Below are 16,268 nucleotides of genomic sequence, written 5' to 3' on the forward strand. Positions count from 1 at the left end.
TGGACAGGGATCTGCAGTAGTCGACGGCGGTAGGCGACAGTTGTTACACTGGATGGCACTCTAGTTGGGTGGTAATAACACCTGATGCAGGAGAAAACACATGAGCCAAAGGCAGAGCCAGGAGAGTCGAATGCCACCACGGCATTCACCAATGTATGAAAGGGGACCGCACCGGGCGCATGTCCTTCCGAGAGTGCCAAGTGCCATCGCCCACTCGCCGTCAGCAGACCTGCATAGTTAAGTGGGACCTAGTCTTTCTGGGAACCTGAAGTGTTTGTTGTTTCGCTAACGGGGCCGCTAACGGAGGCGTGAGAATTAGGTGTTATTTTTTCCTCCTTGTGCTTTTTCTTGCTACTTTTCCTATTGCTGTACATGTAAGCTTTAGTTGGTGCGGGCAACCATTCTGCAATTATAGAACATTTCAATTCATGCGTCTGAAGCTCAGGCAATGTTAAGCCACTAGCCCTTCCTATTCTAGCAGTACTGTACACATTGCTCCAGTAGGTATTGCTATTAGGTTTAAAGATATCTTTCCAATTATAGGTTAGGGCTTGGACGACACATATAATTAACAAATCAAACACTGTAGATGAGGCCTGCTGAAGTTCTATGTCCGGCCACAGACTATCAAGTAAAATATATGCAAATGTTAAAGGGATACTGAATTTTAATGTTGTTGCATGAATGACCATATCTGTTCCCAGCATTTGTGTACACAAGGACCATCAAAAACATACCATAAAAGTTACAGCCTTCTTTGCTACAGGTGCAGCTATTGTTATCACGTGTGTATTGGACTTAGAAACATGTTGTAGTGTAAGGAGTGGTCTATGTAGTGCAAACAAGTAGGTTTGTAGCAGATTTCCAGAGATTGTGGTACTACAATTTTTTGACCCAACTAGTATTCCATATTTCTGTGGTCCAGCAAGTTATACATTCATCCTCCCATTTTTGTTGCCAAGACCATTTTATCCGATAAGGCACTAGTAACAAGAATTAAATTACTAAGGTGGAAGCCCTAGTCTGTTTGGTTAACCTTTTTTTTTTTATCGAAGACTAGATGAGGAAGGGGAAAGGACATGGATACTTTTTTATGGGGGCCACCATTTTTCTACATCTTTTAAGGAGGCAGCAATTTATATTTACACACTTATCAATGGATGAAAAAGAGCATCGCAGGATATTCTAAAAACACCAGATCTGCCAGTGTAAGATACATAGTCACAGGTCTTTGCAGTAAATGTTGTGTTATGAAGCTGACTGCTGTAGTGGTCTTACCACGCTGTGTTTTTGTTCAAGGCCATGCAGTGTTCCTATCTGCGGTAGCTAGCCTCTAATTTATGGAGGAAGAAAAAGGGACAATAGGGGGAAAAAGTTGGAGGCGGGGAGGGAAAAAGCAGGAATAAGGTAGCTCCGCTCAGCACTAAGCAATTGGGAAGATATGATGGGATTGAAGAAGAGAGAATGTGATTGTATATGTAGGGGTGTGTGTGTAAGGGCAGACATTGGATCAGACGTAATGCTGATCTAGAAAGAGGGGAAACAAGAAAACGTGTGTTAAGTCATTTCCAGTGATGGTGCTTTTTAGTTCTTTGGAAGAAGTTGTTCATGTTGTGGAAGCATGGTTGTGCGATAGCCCCAAGATGTGCTTGGAAAGCCCTGGACGCACAGTAGACACATGTTGGTGCCGCATCATTGGATCAGTTTCTGATGCAAGGAACCACCACCCCAGCGAGAAATGGCAATCGTAAATGATATGCCACAAGAAAGTGTCACCGTAGTAGTGTGCCAGATGATTTAAGTATGCCAGTTTTAAATATTATGCCAGGAACTAGAATACCTATTGGTGCTTCTTTAAACGCTGAAAAATGTCATTCACAAGTGCCCGAAAATAGTAGAGGGGCTGAGTATAGTTAAGCGATCGAGACTCTGCTGTACATATTTCAAATAGCTTCCTTTCAACATTCGGGGATACGCAGAATAAATAAATATAGATGAAATTTGGCTTGGTTTCTATTGCCATTAGTGATATAAAACTGAGGATCATACCGTACGTTACACCATAATAAGAGTCAAACTAGACCAAGTTAATAAATCCAGTTGTTGGTTCCTTGGAGATGATTGCAGGTAGTGAATGTTGAACGCAAATGACTACTGCTGATAGAGCGGTTCATGTTTAGCCACCATCATGCAAGCATGTTGATTGGTTCAATCCTCGGGGTGACATCAGTCTGTTACACACACCTCAGTGGGTTGCACCAGTGGGTTGTTTTGTCCTTAAGCTGGAAGGTTATAATGTCTGAGTCAAAACAACATATGATTCTCAAGTTGTGAGGCCAATGGCTGTATTTTCTTTGAACTCAAAATCATTGCAAGGTGAGTTGTGTTTTGTTACCAACACTGTAATGCCATCAAAAAATAGAAAGTACCCCTGTGGGTCTCCACCAGTTCCTGCCATGTATCATCTTTCATCGCAACCTGGTATTCCTCGGCAAGCTCTACTGCGTCTGATTACTAGTCTATCTCTTATCGTTGATGAAAAGGACTTTACAGGAATCTATTCCCCTCCAGGGGGAATGGAGTGTCTCCTTGTAACACATTCCCTGTCCAGATTGGAAAAGAAAGGCCTGAAGGATCTGCCTCGCAATGTTGTATCCTTGTACGTAGAATTGATCGCCACAAACACAAGGGTCCAGCTGCCACTTGATTAGATGGAACTCCCAAAATTATTGAATCCTTCTTGAGGGTTATTCAATAGAGAATCAAATGAGACCTGCATTTTTTATTTTTTATTTATTTTTTTATCAAGCAGCGCCTTATTCCTTTGCTCGAAAGTGGAAATACACATTAAGCCCCAGCGCAACTGGCTCTGGCAATGTAGTGATGCTTCAACAAAGGCGCAGTCATAGCATAATTAGGACATCTGTGCTATAGTATCCGCGCCGAGCTGGCGGCGGACGCCCTCTCGATCTACTGAAATATAGTATGCAGTCATTTGCATGGGACAGATGGCCTTCTTTGCAGACAGTCGCAATGATCATCGAAGCCCTTTTGCGGCTGGCCAGGCCATCTAAAAGGAGCGTTGATATTTTGCAAATAACATTACGCTGCAGAGCTGTCGACTGATATAAATTGCTGACCTTTCATAAGGCTGGCCTTTAGTGGAATGTATAGTTTCTCTTTGAAAGCAAATAATAGTTATACTATTAACTCGAGTCGTTAACACAAGCTGCTTGCATCGTTATTCATGTGTCTTTTTAATATTGGGTGACCATGTTACCAGTCTTGTATCTGGTGCTTTTTGAAGATTTGCATCACATAAATAGCAGATTCAGCAGGTGTACAGTCTATGTGGCGTAACAGTGCGTATCGTTAGAAAGAACTTCATTAGGATTGGGGCATATTACATGTAGGGCCCTGGCCACTGCCCGGCGTTACTGAAGTTTCAGGGGCTCATTGAGCATGTCCCATCCACCCTTGTCATCTTCCATTCTTCTGAGGATTCCTGATAAAAGCTCTCATTTGGAAATGAGGGCGAGTCACAACCAATCCTCAATGTTGTCCAGATCCCTTGTCTGAGAGCTGTAATAAGGCCAGTTTAATAATGACGCCATTTGGGGAAATTGAACACATTTCTGCTTGCCGTGAAATCACAACAGGTTCTAAAATTAGATCATTTTAGGAGTCCACTCGATGCTACTAACTAAATGGGCCTGTACAGGGCCTACAAACAGTAAATATGGCCCCTTTACAAGAAAAGGGCAGAACAATGTCAGCCTTTCAGTGGTCCTGTATAGCATTCAGCCTCTCCGAGTAGCAGGTTCTGTCTGGATACCCGGCTTTCTTTGCTGAGTGTCCTTATAAACCATGGAATGTGTCTACCTCTGACACTATTGCCTGTCTCCTACCCTGTTCTAATTTACAGGCAGCAGGAATGACCATAATGGCAGGGGCGACTTATTGGTTGCGTCCCTTTTCTTATCCCCATATCTGGATCACCAACACAGGAGCTGGACAGGGTGACAATAAAGAGGCATTTAGGAATATTGTAGTGGGTGATTAAAGAACAAGAATTCCCACAAGTGATAAATGCATATGGTTACCTGACCTCCTGTTCTGTTTAGCAAGAACCAGCCAGTGAGGAAATCCTGTTTGTATCACAGGAAGCGATAATCAGGATCCAAAAGGGTTGGGACAGATCGCTACTTGGCATCAGTTTTCTTGCTGCTTTAAACTAAGGAATTGAGATAGCAAATGAATATGGAACCAAGGTGCTCTGATATACTACTGGAAGAAGTATCATTATGAGTTTACTCAGAACACCTGGACGAGAGAGCGCATAGCAAAAAACATGGCAAAAACCACCCGCCCTTTCTTACCCGTACCTAAAATAATGGGAACATGAAGAAAAAAGCTTTGAAGGGAATCTCAAGAGTCCTAAGCAGTTTGCAAGACAAGGACTTTCATCTCCCTGCCTGCTTTACATGTGCGGTCGGCTTTGTATCGGTTTAGGTCTTTTTGGTCAAAAATATTTGACCTTTTCCAATTTGGCCTAATTTGATTTGATCATTTTTTGGTTGAAAATGCGGGAGCCGAGCCCCTGTAACCTCCGCACCTTCATCCCCTCCCTTATCTTATTCCCTTACCCCTCCCCATATATTTATTATATTTGACTGAAAAAGCAATTAAAAAATGCAGTCAAATCAAAAAGGTCAAATGTTTTTCGAGGAAGTATGCTAATACCTTTGTATCAGATCACCTGATCTTTCCTGGTGGCCATCTTGGAAACCACTAGACCTGCACGTCTTAGTAGGAAGACCTATGCGTGCATGGCAGTCATATGTAATTACATTAACGTAATGCAGTACAGTTATTCTCCTGAAGGCTTCTGAAAACAACACGGAGCATGGCATTAGAATGCTATAATGTCACTATGCTGCTTTGGAACGACTGGTGGCACCCTGCTAACGGCGTGTCCATATGGGCTGCCATAGTCTCCCAGGTAATAAGGGGGATGTTCTTGCTGGAACCCTAACAGGTTCCTACACTCATTGACTTAGGAAAGCCAGCAAAAGAAGGGAGATTGGGGGGGGGTGATCAGGGGGTGTTATCATGCCTGTTAACCAAGAGTTAGGTAAGTGGAGTTAAATGGACATGGGAGAAGGTAGGAGAAATGTTGGGATGCACAGTAATAGGGGTATATTCTGGATAAGATTGATTTTGTTACCAAAGTGCTCATGTGGTAAGGGCCTCTCTGGCATATTGCGACAGGTTCAGCAGCCGACAAGTCCACTAGGGCAAAGGCCAATGGATGACGTTCAAACGATGACCCACATACATTATGTATGGTATGCACCCCAAGGATTATGCAGAGAGATCTGGAAATTAAGATGTGTATTTAGAAGAGGGAAGTCGAAAAATTGAGATATGAGCAGAAGGGACTAGACCACAGTACACGAGGAGACATTCCTTCTGTGGAAGAGCACTCCTTATACCTAGTGGTCACCATGAGATGCGGGGTGGGCCAATCAATTATCATGAGCATCATTAAAGTGTATTATTAGACTGAAAAGTGGGGTCAGGCATTGGACGATTCTGCCAACATAAATGAAACCAACAAAATGCATGAGTTCCCAACGTTCTGCCACAGAAAAAAGTGGAAGAAATAGTATGGAGGACAGAAAGGGAAGTCTGCCATCCTATGGGAGCTGCGTGTCAAGACTAGGCAGCGCATTGGCCAGGTTGGATGGCCAGCTAGTTTCATCTATGCTGCTTCTGTAGAGCAGATAGCGCAATATATCGAATTGATTTTCAGTCAATTCAGATCTCACCAAAGGATGGGCCAGTGTTACTTCTTCCCCTGGGTCCGGGATGGGACCTTCCCATGCTGGCACCTGCTTCCAGCGACTCACCTTCAGCCGGGCACTGCTGGTGCCTGTGCTGGTTCTCCCTGCATGTAAGTGTCCGTCTTCCAAGCTTGGCCCGTCCCCTTCTTTATTCCTTTCCCTAATGCTATTTATTTTATTATTGATGTTTGCTTTTCTCTCCAGGTAGCCGCAGATGTTTTAATCATTAGCCAGTGACCTTTGCGAGTAGCATGGAGAATGTCGCGAAGCTCCTCCTGAAGCCCAATGAGCCTACTTTTTTTTTTTTACTTTTTCCCCAGAAGACGCAACACGTTGTGGTCTTTGAAGACTTGTCTGCGTTTCTGGAAGGAACTGCCTGCTTTACATAGCAGCCAAACTGAGAAAGAAACACCGGTATGCAGGCAGCCAGTCTGAGGCTACCAAGTGGGCGGAGGACTCTGCCTCTGGAGCCATTTGAAGGAACCAGGGTTCAAGTCGAGGGTATACGCAGGTGACTGAGTCCCCCCAATTTTCTCAGAGGGCACCTTGATATGCTAATTCATAGTGACGCCACATTATTTATTTATTCAAATTTGCAGAGCGCGCAGCAGCCCGGAGGCATCATGGCGCTTGTTACAGACAGAATGCTTAGTTACAGGCAAATGAACAGTGGACAAACAGAACAGTTACATACATACAGTTTTGCATACAATCTTTTACAAGGATAAGAAAACATATAGAGTGTTAGATGAAAAGGGATGTTTTGATATTTTTCCGGAAGGCAAAGAGAGAGTTTTCTGCTCCGATTTCTGGGGGTAGAGCGTTCCATAGTTTGGCAGCTATGTAGTGGAAGCCCAGCCCTCCAGCTTTGGCACTGTTGATGTGTAGGATGTGTAGTTTGTTAGCGTAGTAAGTCCTAGTGGGGGTCGTGTTGAGTTGGATTTAGTTATAGTCTATACATTCAATTGCTGTGTTAATGTGTCCCCTGAATTTTTTTTTTATCAGGACTTGACCCAAGGACGAAAACGCTCACAAGTGGAAATATCTGTTTCCATTCATATTAACATTCAGCGTTTTAGGCCTTTACACGCATATACATAATACAAATGCATTATCTGTTTCTGTAGGTAGAGATGGGAGGGAATAGTATGTGATAGTGCGAGCCCCAGCCTCCCCCTAACCCCCCATGAAAACAGTGGGAATTTATATTTTCAACCCAAACACATGTGGATGTTAATTTGGACGCAAGCAGCTCTGGCCAATGGCCCGGCTCTTGCCGGCTCCGCGATCCGTCATCAGATGTCTGGCCGGATCTCAGGACCCGGCCTGCCTCAGCCCCAACAAGGCTTCACTGAGGGAAGCTGGAGGCTCAGTGATCTAATCTGCGCTGTTTCCCTTTCCCCAGTCCCGAGTCTGCTGGCTCTATTTGCCTGGCATGTTTTCTTTCTTCTGGATTAAAAGGGGCGCAGCGGGGAATTAATGGCCTATGACTATCACTGGGGTGGGGGCCTTCACTGTTAAAAGCAGGTTTTCTACATGCTGAGCACACTGTTGTTTTCCAAATGTGTATCTTACACTTTCATAGAAAAAAAAGAAGTCCTTTCCAAACTCAAAAATGCTGCTTAAAGGCATTTACTTGTTTTGTTTGAAATGTGTTTTTTTTTTACTACCACACAAATATCCTATACTTGTTGTGCCCCTTCCTTGTGTGTATATGCATATTTACAAAGATGTTATATGCTTGTCAAACTGCTTAATCACAAATAAATGCTTCTATTGTGCTGACAGCAGTTAGTAGGAAATTAAATTGTGGGTTCATGCCTACCAACTTTTGATTTTCACAACAAGGTAGAAATACCTCCACCTCCGCCCTGAATATAAGCAAGGGGCGATCCCAACCCATGCCCTGGCCCAACACATTTTATAACGCTTGTTTTTTATAAGCAATTGCAAAAAGTCATGTGACTAACGATCAGTTTTTGATATATAAAATCTCAGCAACGGTCTCTCAACCTGCTGAGCTTCCTTGGTAACCTACTCTAGAGCGTGTCTATGGATCCCTTAGTGTACTAAAAATCACCTCAATACCAACCATATTTTGGGTGCACCAGTGCATGGACGTGAGATCAAGTGGAATTGATGTACAGTGTGGAGTTTGGAAAGAAGCAACCTGAAAGAAATTGTCCCATTTTATAACTATTATTTTGAACATTTCCTTTGAGCGGAGTTCAAACGCCAACTCTGCCCCCTCCTCTACACTCCGCCGCCACCCTGGCCATTGTGGTATCCTCCTTTACATTTACAAGCAGTGAAAAGTAATTGCATGGGGAAGAATTTACCTTGTGATAAATGCTGCATCTGAGAGTTTACTGATGAGCGGACAGTAGAAAGACTTTCTTCTGCTGTGTGCTAGCCAAGCTTGGGCTCACTAGCCCCACTCGTCTCGGCACACCTGGTAATAATGATATTAATATCACATTTTTGTATAGGGCTTCGTGGCCGATTTCCTCCTTCTCAGCACTGCAATTAAAGGTCTTATTACTCTGTTTGAAGGTAGCCATTGTATGGACCTGAGAAGGATAAAAGACAGGGTTGGCCCTGCAGGGATTCGAACCAAAGACTGCCGGCTTCACACAGAGATGCTGGGATTCCCGCCCTGACATATACTTGGGTTTCAGTTACAATCTTGCAGTGGTCATAGAATCTTACTCCACCGAAGATTTCTGATGAAGTGAAGGAAGACGCGTCACTCCGTAAGGAACGAGGCGTCAACATCTCACAACCCGCCCTGTAATGCACGCAGAAGAAATGTTAGAACCAGGAGCTTCGTATTGGAAAGTGCGAGCTCAGTTCTGTTCATGATGCTTTTGTCTTCAATGGACAATGTTGATTTCTAATTTATTCAAATGAACTCTGGATTACCTCATTCAATTGACAGCCAGAAATAACTTTAAGATAACTGTGTATGGGTAACCGGGTGCAAGGGCGCACAGAACAATTTTTACTAGACTACCAATTGAGAACACGGGCTGCTGCTATCTCATCAGATCATAGGTCACCCCTGACCTATGTAAACAATGAGCACACAAACTTTGAGATCTGTAGAGAAAGCGCTGTCCTAGAACATATTAATTAGAAATAAATTTAAGAGCTGTTGAACAACTAATTTCACTCTTGGGAACTGTTTATTCATTCATTGTCTAAGGCCCGTTCTGTGCCGACACGTGTTTCGACCACTTTGGTCCTTATCAAGGCGGGGCCTGGTTGCAAGAACGGATTCTTTTAATCCAATTGTGATGCCTCTCCGTGAATTTGGCAGTTGAAAAGTTTCCCTGTATGATATGTTGCCGGCGTCTTGTGTTTCAACAGAGTTTGTCTTCTAAAGGTTGCTTGCTTTCACCTTTGTGCACATAATGGTTCTGTTTGTCGTAATTCTTTGCGGGGGGTTCATAAGTGGAGGTAAAATTGATCTGCCATGCGCGTGTCAGCTGCGCTTATCGGCCCATTCTGGATGTTTTCAGTCTTGAAGAGTAATTACACGTGTTGCTTATCTCAATTGCATGCAATGTATATTTTGCTCCAATGCCTCGCGTCATGTTCTGCTGAATAAATAACTTTAGGCTTGGGTGTTAGGGAGTTTCCCAGAAGACCTAGGGGCAGAACAATACCAAGGATACGTGTCCGCGTGGGTTGGACTGTCTCCAGATGCCTGTATCCATGGGACACATGTTCATGTCCTGGAGTCTTAAACCACGTTTGTCCTGACAGGAGGTGAGTGATCAAAACACTTCATAGACAAGTAATTGCAATGCAATGAGATAGTCTTTCAAAGAGAGATCTCTGACTGTAGGAAGGCAAAGTAGCGTTTTTCAGAACCCTGACTGAACTGGACTGCACAAGAAAACTGAACCAGGGCTTGGAAAATGAGGAACGCCTTCATCCAGGGAAATTCCACCATTTGCGAATGGTATTGTGTCGCCCATTGATTTCATGAATGTTTTTGCGAGCATGGGAAACTGCGGTCTTCTGTTCAATAGGTCCCTGGAAGACGAGGACTCCCTGCTGCGCCATGACCTATTTGGCAAATGCCTTCATAAGCAATAACAGCCCAGGGGGGAATTGAGAGGAGCACTTCAGAAATTACATACAGAGACAGTTATTCTCTTTTGAGAGGCTGTGAGGTGCAGCCCCATGGTGTAATGACGGAATGTGTTGTCTACCCTGTCCGTACCCCTCTCTTTCTACATGCCCTGGGTCCTAACCCAGCTACTTGTCTTCCTAAGCTACCAGCGATCGTTGACGGTATGCCCTGTGCTGGAGCTTACACCTCGGGTCACCAACGGAGTCTATCGTCATGCCGGGAGATGGCACGAACAAGAACACATCCCTGCCTGGGGTGCGGGGTCCACTTTGGCAGATGACCGGATACCACTCCGGCAACAACAGGGTCTGGACAAGGGCCCAAACAACCAGGGTCTGCAAGATTGCGAGGATGCTAACTGTGGCTCAGGCAGGGGCGGGGACATGGCGTACAAGACCAATTGAGGGATGTCCCAATATGAAGGGGGATGATTCGCAAGCCTGTAGGAGAATCCAGACAAGTGGAATCCACCTGGCGGCAACAGACTATAAAACCCCACTCGGACCTTTTGTTTAAATCTCTATTAAATAAGCTTTACTGCAAGCAAGAACCGTGGTGGTAGTCCGTGATTTCCTACATTGGCTCATTTTGGTTCCAGGCTCTCTTTGCCTCCGAGTTTTTCTCCAAATGTTTTCATGCTTTTTGCAATCATCAGGGAATCCGTTTAGCAGTAAGGCAGTCCGGCTGTGCTAATTATAATAACGTAAATAAGACACGGAGAAGGCTTTTCCAAGCGCTGAACATTGGACAGGCTTAGTACTCCTACTTGCAAGGCTGCATCCTGATCATCAAGAAGATCATTGTAATAATGTTAATAAGACGTGCATAATGGCATCCCAAGGGCTGGCGGCCTGGAAACTAGGAGGGGCTTAGTATCACTACGCACATAGCTGAAAACTGAGCATCAACAGATCATTCGAATAATGTTCATAAGCTGTGTACAATGGAATCGCAAGGGCTGGACACTAGGGGAGGCCTAGTCCCCCTATCCGCATAGCTGTATCCGCAGCATAATAATAACATCTAAAGCCTGTTATTGTGCTTGCTGTGTCCGTAGTCCCAAGCTACATCTCACTGACGATGCCAAATGAAGCCACAAACAGTGGTATTTTGCAGAAGGAATCTGACCTTTCCATTTTATGAAGGCTTTTCCCCTTCTATAATGGCACAGCAGCTGAAGAGCGATGGGTTGGGTCGCTGCCTCGCGACATGCCTAGGGTCCATTTTATTTGTACCCTTGCACCGATCACTCTTTAGACTTGGGGGTCAGTGAGAGTTTGCTGGTCAGTAACATTGATGTACGCGTACGGACCCTCCTTGGCCTGCGCTAGATTTGTTGCTTGCAGTGCTATATTGTGCTTCTTTATCTCTGTTCCTGCCTGTTACGTTGAAGGTGTACTTTGCATTGAATGGTTAATAAAACATTGTGAACCTGTAATGCTTTATTGACATATTTTTCTCTCGGCCACCCATTTGTTTACCGCTGTCAGAGAGATGTCCTCTCTTGTCAGCGCTCCCCCCTGGTGGCCCACCCCACATGCACTCTTCTCTCCACACCAGGCCTCTTAAGTGCCCCACGGGCTTTGGAGGAAAAAAATGACCCTCTACAGCTCATTACCATTAAAGGTTGAAGCTATCATGTGTTTGAAATGATTTGACATTCACTCGAAGGAGTTGCTGATCGGTGTGTGTCTTCTTTCCCCACTGCAGTGGAAGATGAAAGTAACATTAGCTGGCTGGCGGGACACAAGTCAGGTAAGGAATTCATTGCAGCATGCTAGCCCTTCTCCCTTACCCCCGCACGTCCCCTCTCCATTTCCCCAGCATGCCTGCTAGAAATGCCAATACATGCATTGCTCTTGGATTTACTTTCTCACCGTCATGGTCACCGGAGGGCTCGCTAATTAATGCATGGGATTGCTCCAAGCCCTACAATGATAAATTATCGCTTCATGCGTGGCAGCGTGCGCGTAGCTGCATGCGCGCGCTCCTGACTCAATCCCATGGAGGGAAATGCAGTAACTCATTGGCTCACCGTATGTCTGTTTGCTGACTGTGAATTAAAACGAGACAATGCATCAATAGAGGATGGAGCCTGGTGGTCTTTCGTGTGTTGGGCTGGACGTGGCCTTGACAGACTCATTTTGTTTTATGTCTACCTATGTTATCTTTAGTTGTCTTTCATTTCCCCCACATAGGGAAAAAGAGATGGTTTAGTGGTTAATTTGTTGGATGTGTAAGCATGAGGCATAAAATCTTAATCCAAATTCCCCATCGGATAAAACTCGAGGTTGACTAGATGTCTTCATGTCAACAGACACCATGGTTGTTCCTAGACCTTTCGTTTTACAAATCAGTGCCATCCTGTGGTTTAATGCATTTAGTTCAAATGAAGGGCGTCAGTCCTATGATTCCCTGAAAGGCCTCATTTTATTCAAAAAGAAGACAAGGACTGGAAACGCTTTGGCCTGTAGCAATAGATTCATTTGACCACTTTACAAAATTGGTTGATTTGGCAAACCACTATTTTCCACTCCCTCAATTTCTTGATCTACACAACTTATGTCGGGCTTGAAAATGGTTAACCTTGGCTATCCATCACTCTATTAAAATATGTGCATCTACAAGAGCATGCAGAATTGGACTTTATCATATGTTGGCCTAACAGGGTTGGTTATGTATCACCTGATGGATCAACTGCATAGGATTTTATGAAGACGCTTCAGTTTCCAAAGCAAGTGCATTTTCATTAATAGCTCTGCATAAACAACCTGATCACCCCCCTTTTTATAATCATCGGCACCTTCTGGTTATCTGCTCTTTCTCTATGTTCGGCCATGGATGACCATAGTTTGTACAGTAGATTTCTGCTGGTTTTCCTAGAGGGAAATGGCAGTTAAGTGTAAGCCATTTGCAAAAGTTCAGTGTAGTTGGAATGTATCCCAAGATTTCACGGCTGGCCCCTAATCCACACTCGTTGCTTTTATCGGTACCAAGTGATATTATTGTTCGAGGAAAAAAACATTGGGGAAATAATATTTTTGTTCACCCACTACCCTGGTATGGTAATGTTTATTTGTAAAGCGCCTATACACAAGGCAAGTGTTTGAAAGAGCTCAAGGAGCTGACCCCAATGTTTTTTGCCTCACAGGTGGGTGCCGGCGCAGGGCCAAGGGAGGCCGGTCAGAGTGCTAGTGGGAAAGCTAGTCAGGATTCCCAATGCAAACAATCTCAGTCTTACTGGTGTTGAGGCATAGGCGGAGGTGGCTGGTGGTAGCCTGAAGGAGAGTTGTGTGTCATCCGCATAACACTGGAAGTTAGAGATGAAAGTGTCAATCGCATGTGCCAGGACAGCTATGTAGACATTGAAGAACCAGGGGGACACGTTAGAACCTTGAGGTACATCACAGGTTGAAAGAGTGATAGGAGAGAGAAAGGACCCAAGTTCCACCTGGGATGGGCGGTCAGAAAGGAAGGAGGTTAACCAGGCCAGAGCCTGATCGGTGATTCCCAGGATGTCACGGAGATGTGCGATCAGGATGTTGTGGTGTACCGTGTCGAAGGCAGAGGGAGGTCAAGAAGAATGAGGACAGAGGGAGTTTTGGGGTCAGGATTTGAGAACAGATCTTCACGGGTGTTCAGAAGAGCAGTTTCTGTGCCTCTGGATTTTTCAAAGCCAGACTGATGGTCATGGAGGCAACCAGACGATTCTGTGTGGAGGGTAATCTGAGAGATGGCCAGCTTCTCCAGGAGTTTGCCCAGGAAAGGGGCGATAGTGCTGGGGCGGTAGTTTGCTGGAACTGAGGGGTCGGCAGAGGGTTTCTTAAGCAGACGTAGGGAATTCTTAAGAGAAGTTGGGAAAACTCCAGTGGCAAAGGAGAGATTGCTGAGATCAGCCAAGGCTGGGGAGAGAGAGTCAATGTTGTTCTTATTGGTTTTGGAGGGGCAGGGCTTCACCTGTTTGGATGAGGCCTTCATGCACTGGACTTGTCTGGCGAGCTCATCAGGTGTGATAGAGTGAGAGAAGAGAGGAGAAGTGGTGTAGGGGCCAGGGGAATGCTTAAGAGAAGTTGGGAAAACTCCAGTGGCAAAGAAGAGATTGCAGAGGGGCTTAGGGAGGCTCTAGAGGTGTTGGTGTATGATGTGGTGTGAGAGGAAAGGGTGTGTTGGGTTTTTGCGGTGAAGTGTGCAGCCAGAGCCGAGCAAAGGTCCTGGGTGGGTGTGACACAAGAGGAGGCTGCTGCAGGATTGCCCAGTTCCTTACAGACTTTGACAAGTCTTGCTTTTTTTTTATGCTGCTCAGATGCAGGCTTGAATAAAGGCTCTTTTCTTGGTGTGGATGCAGAGTCGATATTGTGTTTGAAGGAGGCTGCAGACCAGTTTGTTAGAGGGTCCTCTTGAGGAATTCCATTTCCGCTCAGCTGCCCTACACTTGCCTCTAAGGGCAGCCAGATCAGAGTTGTACCAAGAGTTGTACTTTTGGAAAGGCTTCAGTTGGACACTCATGACGGGGGCAAGAGTATTAAAGGTGTGTGTTAGAGATAGAGAGATTGAAGTTAGCGAGGGCTGTGTCAGTGTGCTTTCCCCACATATTCTTGGACAGGAGTTTGTTTCTATAACTATACCAGTTCTAAAATATGGTAGAAGAGTGTTCAATGGATACAAAATAATATTGTTTAATCAACAATGGTGTGATCAGTGATAATACCACATGACACCCTTTTCTCACACCTCCTCATCTGGTCCTGACTGTATAAACCATTCAAAAGCAAGCCTCCTGCACAGGGGTCAAGTCATACAAAAAAAAAAAGTGGAGGAACTTATTAACATACAAAATCGGATGTGACATCACCAGAAATTAGCATATCAATGTGAAATATGCAAATGTCATTCAATTGGCTTTGCATAACCCTACAAATTGCACAGTATGAATGGCATTTGCCTTTCATAAAATCAACACACAGAAAAACACCAGAGAGGATAGTTTCTTCTAACAGTGTTTTGAAAAGGTGTGCATGCTACAAATTGTATTTATTTTATTTACAGAGCGCACCAAACCCATTGGCATCAGAGCGCCGGTTACAAAGTGTGCAGTTACAGAGGGTATAGTCAGAATGCCAAGAACTAATAACCATGCTTTCCCTGGAACATGCAGTACCGAAATGTCACATTGCAGCTTGCGTTGTTTGCTAATTTTCAGCAATTTATCTGGTGCAGTGGTGACGTGCCCGACGACGTAAATTCACAAGTTTAAAAAAGACAGGACTTTTTTGCTTATTTTACACACGGCCTCTAAAATACCCAGGGGGGAAGGCGTCCACACTCTGAAAAGAAGTGGGTGGACTGCGTCCACCCGCGTGTATCATGGACTTGAGCCCTGCTCCTGCATCTGAACATTCGGACTGTTCCATGCAGCCTAAGCAACCTGAACCTACTTTAGGTGTCGCTTTTTCACTGGTATTAGATTGAAATTAGCACCGAGGAACAATTGAGTTGTGAGAGAACAGCTGTTATTTAACTGCTCAGACAAACCTCATTTGTGCATTACGCTGGATAATGTATGCCTCCTTCCTACTCCCGTTTAAGTGTATTCGCTCCTGTTCCCCAGTTTTTGGGTGAAGTTTCAAGCATGGAGAATGGATTAAAACTTGTTTTAATGTGTATCCTGTCACTACCAATCAATACCACATTTTGAGTTGTACTCTTTATTTTTAATTATTGCGTGCATGTAGTTAATACAAACCTTTTGCACAATAAAAGCATTAGAAGCAAAGAAGTAAAACATTATAACATACCATAATTCAAAGTAAAAAAACAGGTGATACGTTATCATGTGTCACCATACAAGAAGTCCATACACAGATCATAAAAGACGCAATAGAAGATGAGTTTAGCACCCGCTAGTGGCCAAATGTAAGAGTCTGGGAAAACAGTGGGGACACCCTAAAAAATCTCCAGTGTACTTAATTTGATTGCCCGACCCCAGGCATCCTCTCACCTCCACCATTCCTCTCCTACCCAGTGTGGCGCTAGTGTTCTGAAACCATTGACTCCTCAGATGTTTTGTACTACAACTCCCATCATCCCAACCTAGCATAGGCAATGGTGAGGCAATATTGGATTCAGATCAAAACATCTGGAGAGCCAAATTGCATCTTGCCCGCCGAATCCGCTACCTGTGTCGTATTGTCCTGCTTGAAAATGCCGCTCCTGCTTTTCCTGTGTTAGGCATCGCTCTTATGCCTGGTTGAACATCACCAAAGCTCCTTCCCTCAGTTTTC

At 44.5% G+C, this 16,268-nt stretch overlaps 1 protein-coding gene across 3 annotated transcripts in view; it reads left to right on the top strand.

The window, feature by feature from the left end:
* Window positions 1–16,268, top strand: part of PARD3B (par-3 family cell polarity regulator beta) — a 2,582,324-nt gene that overhangs the window by 1,359,608 nt on the left and 1,206,448 nt on the right. For all 3 annotated transcript variants that reach the window (XM_069615556.1, XM_069615558.1, XM_069615557.1), the window contains exon 16: window positions 11,698–11,742. In XM_069615556.1, the coding sequence (XP_069471657.1) occupies window positions 11,698–11,742 (45 nt within the window). The remainder of the gene's footprint in view (window positions 1–11,697; window positions 11,743–16,268) is intronic.

Source organism: Ambystoma mexicanum, chromosome 9 (genome assembly GCF_040938575.1).
Source record: "Ambystoma mexicanum isolate Mex_15411 chromosome 9, UKY_AmexF1_1, whole genome shotgun sequence".
Taxonomy (NCBI): domain Eukaryota; kingdom Metazoa; phylum Chordata; class Amphibia; order Caudata; family Ambystomatidae; genus Ambystoma; species Ambystoma mexicanum.